The sequence below is a fragment of the Octopus bimaculoides genome, chromosome 5, assembly GCF_046866305.1.
Source record: "Octopus bimaculoides isolate indiv1 chromosome 5, ASM4686630v1, whole genome shotgun sequence".
Taxonomy (NCBI): Eukaryota; Metazoa; Mollusca; class Cephalopoda; order Octopoda; family Octopodidae; genus Octopus; species Octopus bimaculoides.
Genome location: NC_142932.1, coordinates 5,388,252 through 5,408,856, shown reverse-complemented (window position 1 = coordinate 5,408,856; position 20,605 = coordinate 5,388,252). Strand labels below are relative to the sequence as shown.

Sequence of the window (20,605 nt, the reverse complement as noted above, 5' to 3'; positions counted from 1 at the left end):
ACAAAGTGGTGAAAAATGATCTTCAGATGTTGAACCTCAGAAACGTGACAAGGGACCAAGACTTCTGACAAATTGCTGTGCTTGAGAAGACACATCAAGCTAAATAAAATCGTGGCCATACATAAAGGCAATGTCCTTGTAGCCATGTCCGCTTCCATACACACTCAAGTTGTCCTTTGTCAACACAACAATTGTTCCCAACATCCCACTTCCCCCCATCCATGATCACCACCTGTTGCAGAACCCTCGACTTTGCCTCAGATGCCTATCTGCACACTCTCCATACCTTCACATGTCTACATAGCCTTCAATTTCTCTCACCATCAATTGCTACAATCACCATTTTGCTATCTCTAAACATCTCTTGTCACACTCTTATGAAACATCCCCTATCCCCTCTGTACTCCTTAAGTTCCCTCTACTGTAGCTTGTGGATATGTCCTGATGCATCTCCAGCACCATCGACTTCTCTCTCTCTTTCTCACTCTGTCTTGCTATCTTTCCCTCTGACTCTACCTCTCCTTTCTTTTCCTACTGGAATAGCTAAGTATCTCCTCTATAGTAAGACACCTCTCTTTACCCTCCCTCTTCCAGCTGAGGGGTCTTTGTCTTGCAAGTTACTTGGTGATGGGGCCTCATAAAAAGCACTAGTGCTGGTCCCACATAAAAAGCAGCCAGTACACTGTTAAATGGTTGGAATTAGGAAGGGGTCCAGTCTTAAAAACCATGCCATAACAGACAATGGAGCTTGGTGTAGTTCTCTGGCTTACCAGTTTCTGTCACACTGTCCAACCTATGCCAGCATAGAAAATGGATGTTAAATAATGATGATGATTTAATACCACCACTCATTCGGATCGGGTTTCTAGTATGAAGTTAAGCCATGTATAATCAAAGGGTTAAGTCAATTGCATATTATTATCCTTATCACCTAAGTATCACCACAAGAATAGATAGGTTGCTGATTGTCTGTAATAATATTAATAGAATGAAAGATGTGAAAAAAAGATGTGTATGATATTTGACATTATGAATATCAATCTGAGACAAATCCACATATCTTTCAATGGCAGAGTAATATAAACATTGTTTGAGTACTGTCAGTGACTTTATTACTCTTTTTTCTATCTTAGATTGATGCTATTAATGACTAATATAATTTATATTAAAATTTTAATGGTTTGTTTAGAAAATATGTGTATATCAATGTACTGTGAGACATGGAAATTAACATTCCTTCAAACTCTTTCACAGCTTTTTTTCTACATACCCATACATACCTTAAAATATTTAGAACTTCCACTTTTCTGGATAGAGTAACACAAGGATCTGTGTTCTTAACCACTCTTTCCAACTTAAACTACATCATCATCTTTCACATCCTCAAAACTTACACACAACCTCACATTTACATCCCTACAAAATTCTTCAGATACAATTGTGTGACTACTCTCTGCATCATGATGATAATGATGCATAGTCACTGTTTTATGTTCTTTATAGTTTGCTGTGTGAAAATTGGGGTCCCAAACAGAGCTGGCTTAACCCACGACAGGTCCTCTCTGTTGACTAAATGTGATACTTGCAGGGCTGATATTCAGTCTCCTATACCAATCGTACAAAATGTATCCTCTTCTCTCTGTTATGATTGTTTGGTGAATAAACTCAGGAGCAGTAGCGTGTAGTATATAATGTATAAAAGTTCAGCTGGAAGTGATTCTGGTTGCTGATGCTGCTGAAAATCTTTATTGGGAGTATGCTTATCGTGTGTGATGTTATAGACCATTGTTGCATGGTTCTGGGCGACTGAGTGTATTATAAATGAAGCAAACTTACAAATGTTCAACAATATTTATTGAGAGAAATGATTTACTGTGTTGGCTTAAACATTAGCTATCTAGAAAAGAAAAATGAGGATACAATAACTGCTGCACATTGTTAAAGCTTAGAGAAGAGAAGTGTGCTGTCTTGTTGAATGCTATCTGTGAAATGGCCTAGCATGAAACCGGTTCGTAATGCGAAAAATGAGTGGGGACCGTTAAAACAGCCAGACTAACTGGGGCTATACATTTCTTGATAGTTTTGTGCACTGCAAAATCTCAAAAGATGTTGTCGGACATTAGGCCACTAACATTATTCCACATATCAACAGCTATTTGCAGTTGTATGTTAGTGATTGTGTCGAATATACGCGGCGAAATGTTTTGACACTTGACAGTATACAATACTTTCACTAAATAAAACAAACGTAAAAATATTGGCTTATTTGTGTTTTAAAGGACTATCATGGAACTTCCAGCTTATGTTTATATTTCCTGCTGTCAGAAGTAAAGACAACAAAACTAGTTGCTTTAATTCTCATCTCAAGATACAAAGACTCCAAGGCTTCTAAGACTTCACAAGACGAAATATATATGAATATAATTCCATATATTTATTTATTCAGGACACAAGGTATATACAGGGAAGTTCCAGGCTATAGCAAATGTGTGTTGTGAGGAGAAGAGGGATCGAAGCACGTCATATTCCATTTTCCCTACAGCATATAAACTTTACCAATCTCAGGGACTTCACTGTATAATTTTTTACCAATGCAGAGTACCACCGGTTTCCTCAATCTACTACTATAAATCATTGAAGAAAGTATTCGCTGAGACTTGTGATGGTCTGCGTGGGTAAAAATTATGAGATGAAATTCATAAGTCTGGGCAAGTTCGTATACAGGGAGAAGATGAATCAGACATTTTGTAGCTCTGCCTTCGTCCGAAAGGAAAATGTTTTTTCAATCCCACTGAAGCGTTTTTGTCGAAGGAAGCGTGTTTGCAGGCGCTCGACCGACAAAAAGTTTCCCCTCATATCATATCCTACTGATTACATTGGATAATGTAGACCTATATGTATTATATCTAAACAACAAAAAAGATCATGATGGTTACGTCTGGGATGTTTTTGATCACAGATCCGCTTGATCAGGGATGCTCTGGGGCTAAACGATAATAAATAAACGTTTCCCGGACTTCTGTAACTTTAACTCGCGTTACCCAGAAGCTTATCTCCCTTGAAAATCATAGGTGGCACAACGTGTTTCGTTTTTAAGGCAACGTTTAAAAACGGAAGTCAAACGTAAAATTAACCGAACTTCTTGGAAGAAAGTTTTGTACTGTACTTTGTAGAATTCTGTTGTTTCTCAGGAGGAACAATTATGGTAAGAATCATTATATATTTTTCATTTCAATAATTTTATTAATGATTTATGTATTAAAAACTGTACACGCCTTATTTGTTGTGTCTCCAAGTATAAGTAAATTAAATTTTATAACCAGCATGGTCACAACGGGCCGCTTTAAATGCTGTATTTATTACCTTGTACCTCAGTAATAAATAAAAGCAAAGCAAGTTCAGCCCTCCACCGCATTAGTTGATGACAAGACAAGTACCCGTGACAAACACTCTAAAAACGTTGGCATTATAGTGATAGTACATCATATTTAAGTCCACTCACCGCACAATTCGAATATATTTGTCATGCCTTTACTGTTGTATGTAAACAGTATTTCTTTTTCGGTAATTATGAAATTATTTTAGGACTTTTCGAGAGTAAGGTGTCTAAAATCCAGACATTCAAAAATTTATTAGGAAAGTATTACGTAATAGATTAATCTCGAATCGAGTAGATGAAGACCATAAATAAATTGTAGATTCCAAGCATTAAAAACGTTGCGTAGATTAGTGATGCCAGATCTAATAAATGAAGACGATACATAATAGTTTTTTAAAGTTTACACATATATAAACTGGGTATCGTAAGTTTTTTTGGAAATTGAAATTTCTAACTAGGACAATCCAGTTCATATATATATATATATATATATATATATATATATATATATATATACACACACACGCACAGGACAGCTTTTCAAAACTCATTCATAAACCTCCATGATACCCACGTGTTACTTCAGTTACGCTCCTTTTTTCACGAATTGCCCATCACTTACTAAAATGGCCTCTTTCAATAATTTTGCATTTCTCTCTATATTTCAGTTTAAGAAGTCTCTGTATTTCACACATTATATAGAAGTAAATTTCAAATAAAATTATTTGTATTGTTCAATCAGATTGTATTTTCTCTTGTCATAATGGGTTTTATTGTTAATTTCTTAAGATCTAGTGAAGTTACTGCGGTCTAGATTGTTCAAACCCAAGTCAGGCTTATTCGAGCTGATCCACAGTCTTGTTAATTTCAGTAATATATTAATTGGAATATTTTTAATAAAATATTTATTCGTAAATAATAGCTGGAAATCATTTGATTCTTGTTTGATCAGCGTGAAACGAAAATCGCAGTGAAATTTTATTCCTTATGTTAAAATACCAATTGCGAGTATTAATTTGAAGTAACTGCTTGTTATTACCGCGTGTTTGTAATATTTCAAATTGAAGAAGGAAACTTCTGAAACCTTTGTTTTCCTTTCCATATTAAAATGAATAAATAAATATATAAAGGTCCCAATGTTGGCGCTTGATCTGCTAGAAATTACTGTCAAATTTCTCTCAAATCGCACATTATAATTTTCAAAACCTAAAAGACATTGGATGATAACTGTCCCTGACATATTCCCTGAAAGAATATGGGTTGATCTTCGATGGAAAACTTTCTGCTTGATTTCGGTTAAGTTGGCTCTATGAATATTTCATTACATTTCTCAATACATTGATGGGGGACCGTTTCATGTCGCCCGATGATCCAGTTACATACTTTAGCCGTCTTTTGATTCGGGACCAATAGGCCTCAATGTGGTTCGTGCAAGCGCCAGCTTCAGAGTCGACGAAATTCTTTGAATGGTTAACCGTTCTGTGAATGTAACCCAGCTGTTGTAAGTTCCTATAGCTGGCCCATTTGTCTGTATGTAACACATTTTCGATTATAACAGCTTCTAGTGTTGCTGCGTTTCTGTCGGGTACACGCTGTAGAAATCCTTTTTTTCACAGTGTCATAGCACCCGACAACCCACGTTTGATGGCCTTTTCTCCCTACGTGGCTCTTACATTTAAAGAGCTTGCTCTCATCTATTTCTACCTCATGACCTGGACCACCGAGCGGAGCTTTGTCTCGAAGCATCTTCCCCGAACACACTTCTCGACAAAACTCATACCACTGGATCGCGGTTTTGTTATCTACTCCGGTATATAAAGCCGCAATCGATATAGGTGCCTCGAACACGAAATGGAAGACAATGTGAAATATTTTCTGTAAGGACAACTTTGACTTTTCCATAAAAGTCTTTGTCCTTTTAGAGATATTTTTCTTACAATTTCCGCACCGACACACAAATCCATCCACCGATCTGGCCGACGTCTCCAAAGTCATATCGTGTGTGCAAACACGTTTTACTGGTGGCAAATAATGCCGTTGGTTTTCAAAAACTCCATTATTCCTTTTGTTTTCGCAAAAAAAAAAATTTCCGTTAAAAGTGAAAAATGAAAAAAATGAGGAGGGGGGATTTAAATTTTGAAGTTGCGATTTTTGAATATTTTTTCGGAGTCTCCATAGCCTAAAACGTGGGATTCCGTAAAAAATAAAATTTAAGGGGTAAGGGTTCCATTAACATATCCTCCATCTGGACCGTCCTGTAATGTCTTCTAAGTAAGGAGTAGAGCATTTCAACCCATTTCTGTAAAAGTTTGTTGGTTGTCGAATTTGCTGCAAGGCTTTCAAAAGTTTATAATTGTTGAAGATTCTGTAGTGTCTTCTGGGTACAGATTATCTTCTTGTTACCAATAGCAATCAATCATATCATTAAAGGAAACAGTGTTGCAATCTGTTCGGTTTTTTGTGTTGTTATCCAGACCTGAGACAACTGGGAAAAAAATGAAGCAAGCATATTCCGTTGGATGTGCAGTATATTGTGTGCGTGAAAGACTTAGTACAAAATGTGCTGAGAGAAAAACAGGTTATTAGAGGAGACTGAATGTGTGCAAAAAAGAAGACTGCATTGGTATGGACATGTGGATGAGAACAGCGATATAAAGAAATGCCTATCACTTGATTTGGGTGGAACTTGTAGAAGAGGGAGATCCAGGAAGATGTGATGGAATGGTGAAGACTGATCTCAGGACCTTAACCCTTTAGCATTCAGATTACTTTAACAAACGTAATGCTTATTTATTCACATTGTTTTGAATTAATCATTCATTATCTCATAGTTTCAAGATTTCAATGATGTGATAGTTTTATTCTTAGACTGGGGTAAGTAGGAAAGATTGGATTTGGTCAGTTTGAACATAAAACAAGTAGAATATTGTCAACTGGTTAAGCCTCATGGAGGAGATGACTGGCAATATGCAGTTCTCAAGAAGACCCACCCAAAACCGAGTTCTGACTGTACTGTGTGTATAGATATATATGTGCAATTAGGCCCTTCACCCGATTTCCATCTGCTTCAACACACAACCAGACACTCTTCTTGTCACCAACTCTCACCTGTTTCCAACCAAGGTAACTCCCTGTGACCAGACATTTTTTTGTGGAAGATTGGAAATGAAGGACTCTGCTTGCATGACATTGACATTTGTTTACAACTCTCAGGCGAAGTGAAGGCAAGGAAACAATGACACACATACTTCTACATACACACACACTCTTTGAGTTTCTGTCTACGTAATCTACTCAAAAGGCTTCAGTCAGTCTGTGGCTATAGTAGAAGACATTTTCTCTAGGTGCTATACAGCGGGACTAAACCCAAAACCATGTGGTTGAAAAGCAAATTTCTTATTACACAGCCTATGGATGGGTATTAAAAGTGGAGGAAGGGAGGAATCAGTTTCTGTATATTGAATTTTTATATGAAAGGACTTTTGAAATTTTAATTAATATACAAATTAAGTAATGAGATTATAATTTTTCTCACTTGTTATTTTTCATTTTTAGACTGAAGAAGTAAATCCTAAAGCCTATCCCTTATCGGATCCTCAGTTAACTCATAGCATTTTGGATCTTGTACAACAGGCCTCAAATTACAAGCAGTTAAGGAAAGGAGCAAATGAAGGTGAGTTTTTAATTGGAAATATGTGATTGACATGTCAAAGTTTATAATTGAAACATATTACAACAATATATTTTTAGTTTATATTTAGGGATTATTGCAGTGAATAAAGCAAGAAAATATGTCACACTAATTTTTAATGTTAATTTAGGGCTAAGTCAGTCCTCTTCAAGGAGACTTGTGATCAAAGACTTCCAGTTATGACAATTCTGTTTTGTTTTTTTCCTGTTATAATTTAAGATTGCATTAATTGATGTGTCCTTCTTTTCATCTTTAAATGGTAAGCATTTGAAGAGTGTTTTACTTATTTTTAATAGGTCAAATGGTGGTTGAGGCTTTTTCATTTGCTAAAAAAATTGTGTTTTAATTAAGAAATATAACATGAAATTAGAAATAGAAGTTAAATAACATGACTATATATGAAATAGTCCTCAAAATTTGTCTGCATAGGCAAAGTAAGAAAATAGATATATTACCAAAAATAAAAAAAAGAATTTTAATATAACTAATGAGAGAATATGAAATGGTATTCATGCACAACTTAGTTGATGTCTGGGCTCTTTCAGAATTCTTTAAAGTGCAAATATGAAGCTTCAATTTCAAATTTAGACTTTGCATAAATGTGTTTTGCATTTGAAATAAAATAATTTTTTTAAGGTTTAGAAAAGACAATTATTTGAGTATTTATAATGCCTGGCATCAAGTTAAACTTGGGACAAATTTTCAGTGCAGGAATTTTGCAAGCAACCAATGTAGAGATCTTACATACACATACTAGCTATTTAGTTACAAGATTACAGGGTCTAGGCAATAAAGACAATGATATACCAGTTCATGAAGCTCTATGTAAGTTCTATGATAACTTGCCTCTGTAAATAGCAGTATCATAAAAAAAAAAAATAATGAATGTGTCATTAGCCTACAATTCTCAATTCAGCTTTTCCTCCTGTAAATGTGACCTGTAGAGAATTTGTATCCCGTTGATTTTCTCTAGAATTCAGTATATTATATGATCCCGATCATTAAAAGTCAAGTGATTGGATTATCTGGCAACAGGTAAATCATAGAGCTATGATAAATGAAGTAATTCAAATATTGCAGAAATCAAAGCCGGAGGTATCGTCACTTTAGCCTTAAAATTGGCGCATTGGTTATCTGTTTAATCTGACTACTTGATTAACTTTTAACTGTAATCACTATATTTGTCCATATTCCACAAGAATTGACTACATGGGCTTAAGAGAATTAGGAGTGGAAAAATTATTTAATAGCAGCAATGATGCATAAGTTAGTATGCAGTCATAAAGATGAAGGATGGGACCAGTATTGTATTTGAATAGAAGATTGAGTGCATCAGGAGTTAGTACTAGGCCTACAGACTATTTGTATTTGAGGGTTTGCAATTGGTGGTGGGGGGGTTATCTGGGAATTATTCTATGCGCACAATCTAACATTCATAACGAAGAGATGACGAATAGGTGGAACAGGCACAGGCAGCCCTTTTTTTTTTGTTTTTTGAGAAGTGGGCTGCACTACTAAAACAATAAATACAAGGTAATTTTTCATTGGACATTCCATTCAGAAAGTCCCATGGGCTGGAGTTTGCCCATGACTGAAGTAGAAAAAATATATAGAGATAAAAATATGAAATTGAATAGGCGAATATTAGAAAGAGGGAAGTGATGGCAAGTGAGCAGTAACAGGAAGGTGGCAGTGTTGTGGCTTGATTTAATAATGTGAGAGGATTATTAACTAGTGCAATTGCTACAGTTTGGTGTAAGCTGTGTATGGAGGGAATACTGAACTGGATCTTGGGAATGACATGAAAGTGGAGGGTGTGAAAGCATTTTGTTGCCTTTCAATAAGCTTTTGTGAAAGCTTGTTGTAAGCAGAAAGTGAATAAGACTGGAACCCAGTTGCTAGAGTAAGGGACACAAGGAAGAGGTTCTGGAAACTGAGTACTGTGGTAAGAAAAGGGCGTATTGCTGAAATCATTGAATTAAATGCTTTATACCATAATAAATTGTTTTAATGTTTTAAATTATTTTTACAGTCACAAAAACTCTTAACAGAGGAATATCAGAGTTTATAGTACTTGCAGCAGATGCAGAACCTTTGGAAATATTACTTCACCTTCCTTTACTCTGTGAAGACAAGGTCAGTGTCAGTTTTTATATCTATCACAAAGCTCTTTTTTTGGAAAAGAGTGGCCATATAAATTGACTTCTTGTGTTATAATACATGTTTTTTCTCATTGCCTTTGAAGTTGGGTTTGTCTTTCAACACTAAATTGAAATGTGATACACCATTTCTGTTTGGTAAGGTTCCTGAAGCTGATTTAAAACTTAAATCAAGCAATGTTCTAGAATGTAGCACCTAACTCTTCTTGTTTCAGTCTCTCTAATTAGGAAAGAAAAAATTTATATCTGCTCTGCTTTAAGAAACAGAATGAATTAAAATTATTTTAAGAGCAAAAATAAAAATGTGTTCAAATTTCCAGATCTGTATCACTCAAAGTAACATTTTGCTGGTTGTCTTCACATAGTGGTGTTAAAAGAATCTGTGGAGCTATAAAGTAGACACTCCTTTCTTGGTTCCCTCACATAGCCAGTTCAGAGAGAATAAAAGAAATTGACACTAGTATTTTACTGGTATGTCATTTGCTAACCCCTGAAGGGAGAAAAAAAAAAGAAAATTTGCTTCTCTACGATTTAAACTTAGTGCACAGAGAGCCAAAATGAATACTGTAATGTATTCTTGTTGACATGCTAATGCATGTCATTTTGCTGCACAGTCAGCTTTTATTGATCATATATTAATGAAGTGCAAAAGGGTTAAGGTATTAGATTACTGACTTTGTAATCAATAAGTTGACTCTACAGCTATTGGATTATACACTTAACAATCAAACTAGCTTTGCCTACTCAATCTAGTTTTATCTGTCTGAATAAAAATAGGTTCAACTCTTTTTGTTTAAATGGTTAGCCATAATAAAAGCAGTTGCTCTTATATTTTTCCATTCAAACATGGGAAAATATATGAAAAGCAATAAAAGAAAAATAGTAAAGCAGTTTATTATATACTTTTTGTTGAGTTAAACTGTACACCAAATATGATGTCATTCTTAACCACTTATCAAGCTTGGAAGAACTGAACAGTTCTGCTGTATCTATCAATGTTCTTAACATATTGGTGAAAACCATATATTTGGCTGTAGGGGAACATGCCATTTGCTCTTTGTGTCAAGTATCTAGGGTAAATCAGTCTATTCTTCAGAATTCCATGCACAAGAGCAGTTGAACTTGGCACTGTAACCTAAAGAAACATGAATTGCAATGAGTCACTCCCACCCTATGAAGAGTATTTTATTCAGGGTCCAACCTAGTTCTAGTGATAGTTTATAAATGCCTGGTCTGAGCAAATTGTTTTGTTCCTTACCAATTCAACCAATCATATTCTGTGGAAGTTGGTGAATATTCTTGCTTGTAACTAGTCAAACACTCTTTGTTTAGGGTGCTTGAGTGAGAGCAGTAGCTACATAGAAATAAATTCTACAGTGAAAAACTGAAACTTCTTTCTACTGGTCTTAACCCTTTTGCTACCAATCCAGCTGAAACTGGCTCTGAGTACAAATGTCTTGTTTTCATAAGTTTTGAATTAAAATCTTCCCCCAAACCTTAGTCACAATTTATATTCCAAAAACTAGCTGAATGATAACTAAGTTATTTTACTAAATTCTTTGTTGTATTTAAAGTAATTGAAAGAAACACAGAGCATCTCAAAATAAATACAGTGACGAAAGGGTTAAGCAAGTGACAATAAAACACACAAACCACTAAAATTGTGATGATGCAGGTCACATCTTTCATGGCTTGCAGACATTGAATATCTCTGTTGCTTTGTCAATCTATTGCTTGGAGAATTAAGAAAACATTCTGCACAAACTGAAATCATATTGGCTATGAGCAATGATTAATACACTGGACACAACAAACCCTGAGCTAACAAAGTAACAGTGATCTTGGAGGTGCAAAGAAAATTGGTTCAGGCTTCTGGCACTATTTCATTTCTCACATGTTGATATGTGGTGATACAACAGTAACTGCTCCTGCCTCAATTTGTGTTTTCATGATCTAAATTTTATATTGATTTTTTTGTGTGCTAGCATAGGTTGACCAGGACTTAAGTCTAGGATCAGATGAACTTCCTGGTACCAACCCTTGTTTTCAAGTAAAGAACTTATATTGGTCTTTGCATATTGAACTGCTAATCTGTGGAAATGCCATTGTTGCCCAAATGGTGTCAGTGTGAAGCCACATTGAGACATGGACACACATATGTGAATATATGATTTTTCATCGTTTTAACATATACTTATCTATGTTCGCATGGATTCGGCAGATTTTCTATGGCCAGATGCTCTTCCTGCTACCAACCTTCACCTGTTTCCATGTATGGTAATATTTCCCTTTGACCAGACATCTTTTCACATATTGGAAATGAAGGACACCACATGCATGACAGTGCTACTTGGTTGCTATTATCATGTAATATCAAGGCAAGGAGATAGTAACATACACAGGCTTCTTTCACTTACTGTCTACCAAATCCAATAATCCAATCACGAGGTTTTGGTTGACCCAAGACTAGAGAAGACTCTTGCCCAAAATGCCATGCAGTGAGACTGAATTCTGAACCATATGTTGTTGGAAAGCAAACTTACCACACAACCTTACCTGTATGCATGCTTGCACATTTATGTCTGATACAGGCTTCGATGCAGTTTTTGTCTACTAAATTTCACTCACCAAGCACTGGCTAACCCAAGGCTACATGCCCAAGGTGTCACACTAGGATCAAACCCAAAACTACATCAGATTTTTTGACCACACAGCCATGCCTGCTTCTCACAACACCCATCTTGTTCTTTTTTATCTTACTAAATGTTGATTTAATTAATAAGTTCATTTTTTCCTTTCCTTCCAGAATGTTCCTTATGTATTTGTACGGTCTAAACAAGGTAAGGGCAATACCTTTCGTTATTTTTATTATTGGATCCAATCACTTGATGTCATTTGGCTTCTAAATATGAGACAGTATCACTGGTGATCAGTCAGTTGAAAGGACAGGAATTGTATATTGCGAAGATTCTTGTGTTGCTTGATATCACTACTACCTTTAACCTCAAAAGTGGCTGGCCGTTACCTGTTTCCTCATCACTTTATCAACATTTGCACTGCAGATTATTTTATAAAGTCAACACACTCTTGTATCAATCTTTCCTCTGCCAGACTTATTTTCAGTCACCTTGTTTTGTCATCACCTGCTGAGTTATATTGCCTTGAATGAAAGGGTACAACAATAGAGTAGTGAGAATCCTTTTATACTGTGAGGTACCAAGCAACCTCACTAGTGCTGATGCTACAATGAAATGCATTAAATACTCTTTGTAAAGTGGTTGTCAAACAAGCAGAGTTTATGGTTAAGCGGACTCTTTAGTCTGTCAAGAACATGGCAATCTTTCTAGTATTGGTATCACAATTGAATGTGCCCAGTATACTCTGTTAAGTGGTTGATGTTAGGAAAGATGTTAACCAAGCCCAAAAGAGAACACACAGATGAGATGTAGTCTTCCAATCATCTAGAAGGGCAGTAACTCCATATAAGAACTGGATCTTTTTTAAAACGGGGGCCACATTTTTCATTAATGAAACACTTTGAAACTTGGAACACTGGTAGAATGTGTCATATAAAACATCTTTTTCTCTTAGTCTTCTTAAAAAAAAAAGAAATCCATAAATTATTCCATGTTAAAGTTGTCATATTTCTGTAATTTCAACCAATCACTGACGTCCATTCAGCCGATATACATTAAGTGCCGACTACATAAACAAACGATTCTGAAACAATTAACCCTAACCCTAACCATAGGGTTAGGGTTAAAGCAAATTTAAAATGAAAAAAGCAAATAAAACGAAGGTATGGAGATTAAATACGCTTTACATCGCTTAATGAGCCAAAGGAGTAAAGGTAAACAACTGAATACTTGTCAGTGATTGGTTGAAATTATCGAAATAAGACAATTTTTTACATGAAATAAATTCGAATACAAAAATATTCTTCTGTTCTATAACACAAAATAGATAAGTATACGAAGTTTGAAAGTCTTTCGGTACCAAAAACACTACGTAAAACATTAATGAAAAATGTGGCCCCCGTTTTAAAAAAGATCCTAAGAACTAGCTTAGACTGTGACAGCCCATCCAACCCATTTCACTGTAGAAAGTGGACTTAAAATGGTGGTGGTGAATGGCCTTAAATTAAAATGATTTTGTGGAGTGAAAAGTATATTGCAGTGTTAATGCAGAAGAACAAAAAAGAGATTTGATTTACAAAATTAATGTACATAGGTGCAGGAGTGGCTGTGTGGTAAGTAGCTTGCTTACCAACCACATGGTTCCAGGTTCAGTCCCAATGTGTGACACCTTCTGCAAGTGTCTTCTATAGCCTTGGGCTGACGAAAGCCTTGTTATTGGATTTGGTAGACAGAAACTGAAAGAAGCCCGTCGTATATATATATATATATATATACAGGGGTTGGACAAAATAATGGAAACACCTTAGAATTTCAAATAAATTTTATTTTAATATGGGGTAGGACCACCTTTGGCAGTAATTACAGCTTGAATTCTATGAGGTATGGACTTGTACAACGTTTGAATTATTTCCAAAGGAATTTTTGTCCATTTTTCAGCTAAAACAGTCTCCAGTTCTTATAGTGATGATGGTGGAGGATATTGACTCCTTACTTGATTTTCTAAAATGCATCATAAATGTTCAATAATATTGAGATCTGGGGACTATGGTGGCCAGATAAGATGTTCAACTTCACTAGAATGTTCCTTGTGCCATTCAGTAACAACTTTAGCTGTGTGAATTGGTGCATTATCATCCTGAAAGATTGCGTTTCCCTCCAGAAACAGTTCTGCAACCATAGGATGAACTTGATCAGATAAAATACTTAAATAGTCCTGACTATTAATTCTGCCATGAAGGGAAACCATTGGGCTGGCGGATTTCCAAGATATAGCCCCTCCCCCTTCCCGATCATCACAGATCCTCCTTGATGTTTAACAGTTGGAAGAAGGCAGTCTGGGTCAAATGCTTCTTTTGCCTGTCTCCACACATATACTCGGCCAGTGGTCGGAAATAAGGTAAAAGATGACTCGTGCAAGAAAATAACATTCTTCCACTGTTCTAGGGGGCCAGTTCTGTAGGTTTTTACTTCACTCTAAACGCTTTGCAACATTTGTTTTTGAAAGTAGTGGTTTTCTGATTGCAGCCCTTCCAAGAAATCCGAACAATTTGTGTAAGAGTCCAACAGTCCCTATCTGACAGTTTTGGTTTTCTTCCGGAGTCTTGTTTTGATGAGGTTTTCCCTTTTTCTCAAAGGCTGTCATTACTTTTGAGACAGCAAACATTTCGGTTGTTTTCATTACGCTAGGCCCTGCCATACAAGCACCAACAATTTAACCTCTTTGAATGTCCGATAGATCTGTCATTTTAATGAATTATGATTACTTTTTTTTCTGATGATATCTGAAAAGAAACAGCAATTTTAGCAAAACATATTCAGTGACACTAATAATTAATCAAAAAACAAAAATAAACAAGCTTTTATCAGTTTTATAGATATTTCAAAATTATAATGCTAGATGTTTCCCTTATTTTGTCCAAGCCCTGTATGTATATGTTTGTGTGTCTGTATTTGTCCAACTATCATCACTTGACAACCGATGTTGGTGTGTTTGCGTTCCCATAACTTAGCAGTTCAGCAAAAGAGGCCGATAGAATAAGTACTAGGTTTACAAAGAATAAGTCTTGGGGTCGATTTGGTCAACTAAAGGTGGTGCTCCAGCATGGCCACTGTCAAATGACTGAAACAAATAAAATAATAGAATGCAACTGGGTGCTCAACTTGCAGTTGGAGCACATTTTCTCTTTTAACAAGGTGTTTATATCCTTAGGAGTTCGGTACATCACTCGCAATAGTCGGCCTGAATTCATTATTTTTTTCAATCAATAGCTTATCACTTTAACAGCTCAGCCACTGTAATAATCTTATGTTGTGATCATGCATACTTTTATCATTATAGGTATTAGAATTTCTTTGTCAACCATCTTTTACTTAGATACTTACCTCTTTTTCTTTATGATTGCAGCTCTTGGACGTGCTTGTGGTGTATCAAGATCTGTAATCGCTTGTTCAGTGACAGTTAATGAAGGTTCACAGCTTAAATCACAGATCCAGGCCATTCAGCAAAATATCGAGAAACTATTAATTTGAGATGCCAGTGTTTCAGAGAAATGGACTGAACTGTTTGATTCTCACTTGAATTTTTTTTTTTTTTTTTTTCTCTCTCAATCAATCTGGAGATTAATTACAATTTCTTCAGAATATTCATTCATTCATTCCTATGAAATTCATGTACAGTTCTACTATTTAATAAATTTTAGAAAGAAAATCTTTGTTCTTGTTTTGTCCATCATTATTGTTAAATGATATAAGATGATGACCCAGCAGAAACATTAGCATATCACATAAAAGGTATAGCAGCATTTCTTCTGGCTCTTAACTTCATTTAAATGCCACTAAGGTCAACTTTGTCTTTCATCCTTTCAGGTTCGATAAAGTAAAGTACCAGTCAAATACTAGGTTGATGTAATTGGCTTTTCCCCTTCCCTCAAAATTGCTGGCCTTTTGCTAAAATGAGAAAGAATTATTGTTAATCCTTTTCACTACAAAATTAAATTTCATGGTTATTCCAGTAATGATATTAAATAACTACCAAAAATAAAATTGGTGTTTACTGCATTGCTTCAATAAACTTTATATCTCAACCGAAAATAGTTTCATACATGACATTCTTCAACAAAAGACAGATTGGTATATAAAACTGCTTTCTGCTGTAAAAGGGTGTTAAACTAAATAAGGATCAGTCTGTGCTGGGGTTGTTCAGTCTATTTATTATCAAAGTTGCACATTGATCATGATAGAGAATGCATATCTTCTAGATTTAGTTACAAGTCTCCTTGACTCTTCAGGACATTGGGTAAGATTGTTGCAAAACAGATGACAGCTTTCTAAAATGCTTCTAGCTGAGGGTTGGTTCCAGCAGAGTTGCATAGCTCTAGGCAATTTTGAATTATTTTTTATGGTACTATCTGAAGGAAGATTGTCTATGGCCCTCTCATGTACTTGGCAATACTGGTAAAGACCATACTTTACTGTCTAGGTCTAACAACACTGAAGTATGATTGCTCCATCATCAAGAGTATTTTTTAAATACAAGATTGTTTTGAATCGGATTTAATCCGTTAATAGTTTTTTTGCTCACTGCAGTATGTTACCAATGACTTATTGGTCTTCATGCAGAGTATTCCTTGTTACGTAGATATTCCATTGTCTCCACAGCTACTCTGATCTGTTTACAGCAGTGCTTGGAAGGAAGGTGTGTAGCGTGTAATTATCGCATTGACCATGAGAGAAAGTTGTCATGGCGATACCTGCTCAGAAGCCTATGCAAAATTGCAGAGAGTGTCTGAGTTGTGTACAAGTGGTTCAGACATTTCCAAGATGGCCAAAAAAAATGTGTATATTGACGAATGTTCTGGGAGACCTTCAATCAACAGAACTGAGAAAAAGATCACAGCTGTGAGGGGGAAATCGTCGAATAACCATCTGTGAGTTATCAGAGAATGTGTAGATTAGTTATGGTCCAATTCAGACCATTATCACAAGATATGGGTATGAGGCACGTGTCTGCTAGGTTTGTGCCAAAACTTTTCAGCTGACCAAAAGGGCACTCAGGTTTCAGTTGCACAAGATTGCCTTAGTTATATTGAGAATGGTAAAAACTTTGTATATGCCTCTGAGCAGTTATCACCAAACTTTTGGCAAAATTTGATGTAGATTCTTTGCTCAACTTTCTCTGTCATGGTCAATGCAATGATCACACACTACACACCTTCCTAACAAGCACTGCTGTAAACAGTGGAAGTGAGCTAAAACGTTAAAACTTAGTGCACAGCAGAGCAGAGTTCAAAATCAATCTTTGCCAAGCAGTTTTACTCTGCATACTTTAGCTTTGTTACTATGGCAACATTCCAGATACTTATTGATCAGACCACATATGTATGTATACAGTGAGAGACAGATTTCATCATTTTCAGCATCATCATCATCATATAGTGTCTGTGTTGTATGCTGGCATAGGATGGATGGTTTGACTGGATTCCAATTCTGAAAACTGCACCTTGTTCCAATGCCTTGTTTGGCATGGTTTCTACAGCTAGATACCATTCCAAGCATCAACCACTTCACAGTGTGCACTGGGTACTTTCTTCATGGCACCAGCACTAGTGGGGTTACCATGCAGCTTGCAAGACTGAGTGGAGCTACATTATTGAGAGAGATGGCTTGATGCAAGGGATGACGGGTTAACATATGGGAGAAGTGGTTAGAATAGAACAGGTTTCTTACTGTCAAGGAACTACACAACCACTAATATTATAGAAGAAAGGGTGGAGCTGTTAAGAGAGATAAAATAGTAGTGTTGATCTATCATGGTGGACCCTCAACATACAAAGTGAGAGTGGGTAGAGGTTACCAGAGTGATGGTTAGTGAAAGGAAATGGTGAGAAGGTGAATATAATGAAGAACAAGTGTTGAGGGGTAATAAGTATGAAAGATAGGGGAAATAGTGGAAAGGAGATGACTGACAAGGCAGAGAAGGATGGGTAAAAAGCAATAGGAAAGTAATAATAGAAATAATTCTTTCTGAAATAGGCACAAGGCCTGAAATCTGTGGAAGAGAGAGGGCTAGTTCATTACATTGACCCTAGTATTCGACTGGTGCTTATTTTATTCACCTCAAAAGAATGAAAGGTAAGATTGATGTCAGAGACATTTAAGCTAAAATAGTATTAACATATTCAGACAAATACATAAAAACACCAAGACTAACAAATATATATAACATACAGAAAATATCACTACTGGGCACTGCACACATCCTATGTAAAACACTTTCAATACAGTAACAATAACAACAAACCACAGCACATACCCAAGGCACACAGGGCTCCACTCAGTAGTGCAGTGAAAGCATGTGATGAAAATAAGACTATTGAATAACAATAATAATAATAATTCTTTTATTAGGTACAGGGGCTTCAATGGAGGGGACATCACAAAGACAGACAACAATTTGTGTGGGGATTTACATAAAGGATGGGGAGAAAGAAATGGAAAAGACAGTGAAATGTGACAAAAGTATTTAGAGTATACAAAGCATGTGACAACATGAATGATGCAGTCTTCCTAATATAGAAGAAATTCCAAGAAGGGCCAGTCAAGACTTCCACAAATCCAGTGCATCAATGCTTACCAACTCTCTAACTCTCTCCTCAAACCTTGCTCTTGTTTCTTCTTCCTTCAGTTTCCACACCTTTCTCCTCTCAGCCTTTCCCTTTCTCACATGCTTCTTAACTTTCCTCTTATCCAAGTCAGCAACCACCAACCCGTGCTGTAATTCCCCTGGTATTGTCTTCACATCTCTCAAATTTTTTCTGCTTTTCCTGCCAACCAACATGAATCAATCTCTGTCTCATTCCCTCCTCCAATGATGACAACGAGGATAAGCATAATAATAATAATAATAATGGTTTCAAATTCTGTCACAAGGGGGAGGGAATAAGTCAATTAGATCGACCCCAGTGTTCAACTGGTACTCATTTTATTGACCCTGAAAGGTTGAAAGGCATAGTCAACCTTAGTGGAATTTGAACTCTTGTATGCAGCATACATCAACACATCTCCATTCAAGCATCTCTACAATCTCACTAGACCCACCTTTCAATGTGCCTGCATTGACAGTGCCAACTCAAAAAAACTGGGAAAGGTTTGTGGGAGGAGGCATGGGGAGGGAGATGTTATTCAGTGCCTGAAAAGAAGAAAGAAAATATATAATGACCAGTAGACAGGGAAGATGATGTGTGGTTGGGTAGGTTTAAAGAGCATGGGCAGGCATAGAGGATGAGGAGAGGTAGAGATGTATATAGGTGGAGAGAGAGAGTTACTTAGGTGGATCAGGAGGTTGATCAATGTGAAATAGGGCTGGAGAGACCAGTATTAAGAATAAAGATTGACTACTATGTTAAATAGTTCTGCGTAGAGAGAAAGATTAGTGGTATCAGAGAAGAGCTGGTAAAGTATGTAGTTCTACTTACATTTAAATACAGCAGCAGAATATTTCAGTTAGGGAGGGATTTCTTGGGGGAGGAAATTGAGGAAGAGGGCTCTGTTGTAGGTATATATAATATATTGTGCTTCCAGAATCTTAGTCTTGTTGAGAACTGCATATCATCAGTTATCCTGCTCCTTTGTAATTAACTGTGATGTCCAAGATTAATAAGAGGCTTGAGCTCACTGTTGTCTCATAACTTCCTGGATTTCTCTCTTCCATAAGCTGAAATCAAGCATTAGTGTTTATACATCATAGATCAGAATAACAAAGATAGATGTTTAAAAACCGACTACACATCATAGAAAAACTACTAAAGAATAAGCACTATGCAAGAGCCAAAGTAAAAAAAAAAAAGACCTGCGTCCCTGGGTGGGCTCGAACCACCAACCTTTCGGTTAACAGCCGAACGCGCTAACCGATTGCGCCACAGAGACAACAGCAACTGCGGGGATAAAGTTTAATTATATAAATAAATATATACTAAAGATGATTAAATTATCATTATTTATAAATCAAATTTTATTTTTAATTATATTAAAAACATTCTAACACGTTTTAAAAGGTAATATGCGAAAAGCCAAAATAATGTAGAACTCTTCTTTTTCCTGAGAGTAAGTAAATATATGTGAATATGGCGCTATATCCAAGTACACGAATTTCTCTCAAGTTCAATGATATCGATAATTATCAATGTTGGTTTCTCGTGGATCATCAGAAAATGCCTTGTGTGAATCACTTACAACAACAGATAAATAGCAGGTTTTATAATAACGTTAAAGGGAAAATTATTCTCACGTTAAAAGGAAGTTTAATACCGCCATGGGAATCGTCTTTAATTTTTCGTGATGATGATCAGATAGTGTAAGTTAAACTTAAGATTATTTTTTTATATTAAGCTCTTGTAAATCAGTGATGCGCAATCCTTTCCAGGTGTTCCACAAAATTCATGAAGAAAACTTCATAGATCACCAAATATAAATTTACTTTTAATTACATTATGGAACATAGAACATCAAATTCGCCTTGGGCCATCTTAGGCTTTCAGCTACCACTGGTTCACATGGACCACATTGTGCGTTGTCATAGACACTGAGTATTGACACAATGAGAGAAGGGAGTAGATTAACCTTTATATTCCAATCGTAAACTTAAAAGACAAAACAGGCAGAAACAAGAATAAACAATGAACGTTAATAAATGTTCGGAAGAAACAATAATGCCTCACACACACACACGTGTGTGTGTAGT

The 20,605-nt window shown here is 36.0% G+C and overlaps 2 protein-coding genes, 1 long non-coding RNA gene and 1 other non-coding gene across 4 annotated transcripts in view; 2 read left to right on the top strand and 2 right to left on the bottom strand.

The window, feature by feature from the left end:
• The first annotated feature begins 1,715 nt into the window (after positions 1 to 1,715).
• On the top strand, positions 1,716 to 15,578 carry LOC106882140 (NHP2-like protein 1). The gene is made up of 5 exons (XM_014932713.3): positions 1,716 to 3,205; positions 6,935 to 7,052; positions 9,103 to 9,206; positions 12,036 to 12,069; positions 15,272 to 15,578. The coding sequence occupies exons 1-5, from the start codon at positions 3,203 to 3,205 to the stop codon at positions 15,394 to 15,396; spliced, it is 384 nt and encodes a 127-aa protein (XP_014788199.1). The 5' UTR covers positions 1,716 to 3,202; the 3' UTR covers positions 15,397 to 15,578.
• Positions 15,577 to 20,605, bottom strand: part of LOC128247833 (uncharacterized) — a 6,547-nt gene continuing 1,518 nt past the window's right edge. Inside the window, exons 2-3 of the long non-coding RNA XR_016241841.1 lie at positions 19,341 to 19,579; positions 15,577 to 19,054 (exon numbers count right to left, since the gene is read on the bottom strand). This is a non-coding gene — a long non-coding RNA (uncharacterized LOC128247833). The remainder of the gene's footprint in view (positions 19,055 to 19,340; positions 19,580 to 20,605) is intronic.
• Trnan-guu (transfer RNA asparagine (anticodon GUU)) lies at positions 19,718 to 19,791 on the bottom strand. Its single transcript has one exon. It is a non-coding gene; the product is annotated as a tRNA-Asn (tRNA).
• The window catches only part of LOC106882141 (uncharacterized), a 27,440-nt gene continuing 26,782 nt past the window's right edge, over positions 19,948 to 20,605 (top strand). Inside the window, exon 1 of the mRNA XM_014932714.3 lies at positions 19,948 to 20,218. Coding sequence (XP_014788200.2) covers positions 19,989 to 20,218 — 230 coding nt within the window. The 5' untranslated portion in view covers positions 19,948 to 19,988. The remainder of the gene's footprint in view (positions 20,219 to 20,605) is intronic.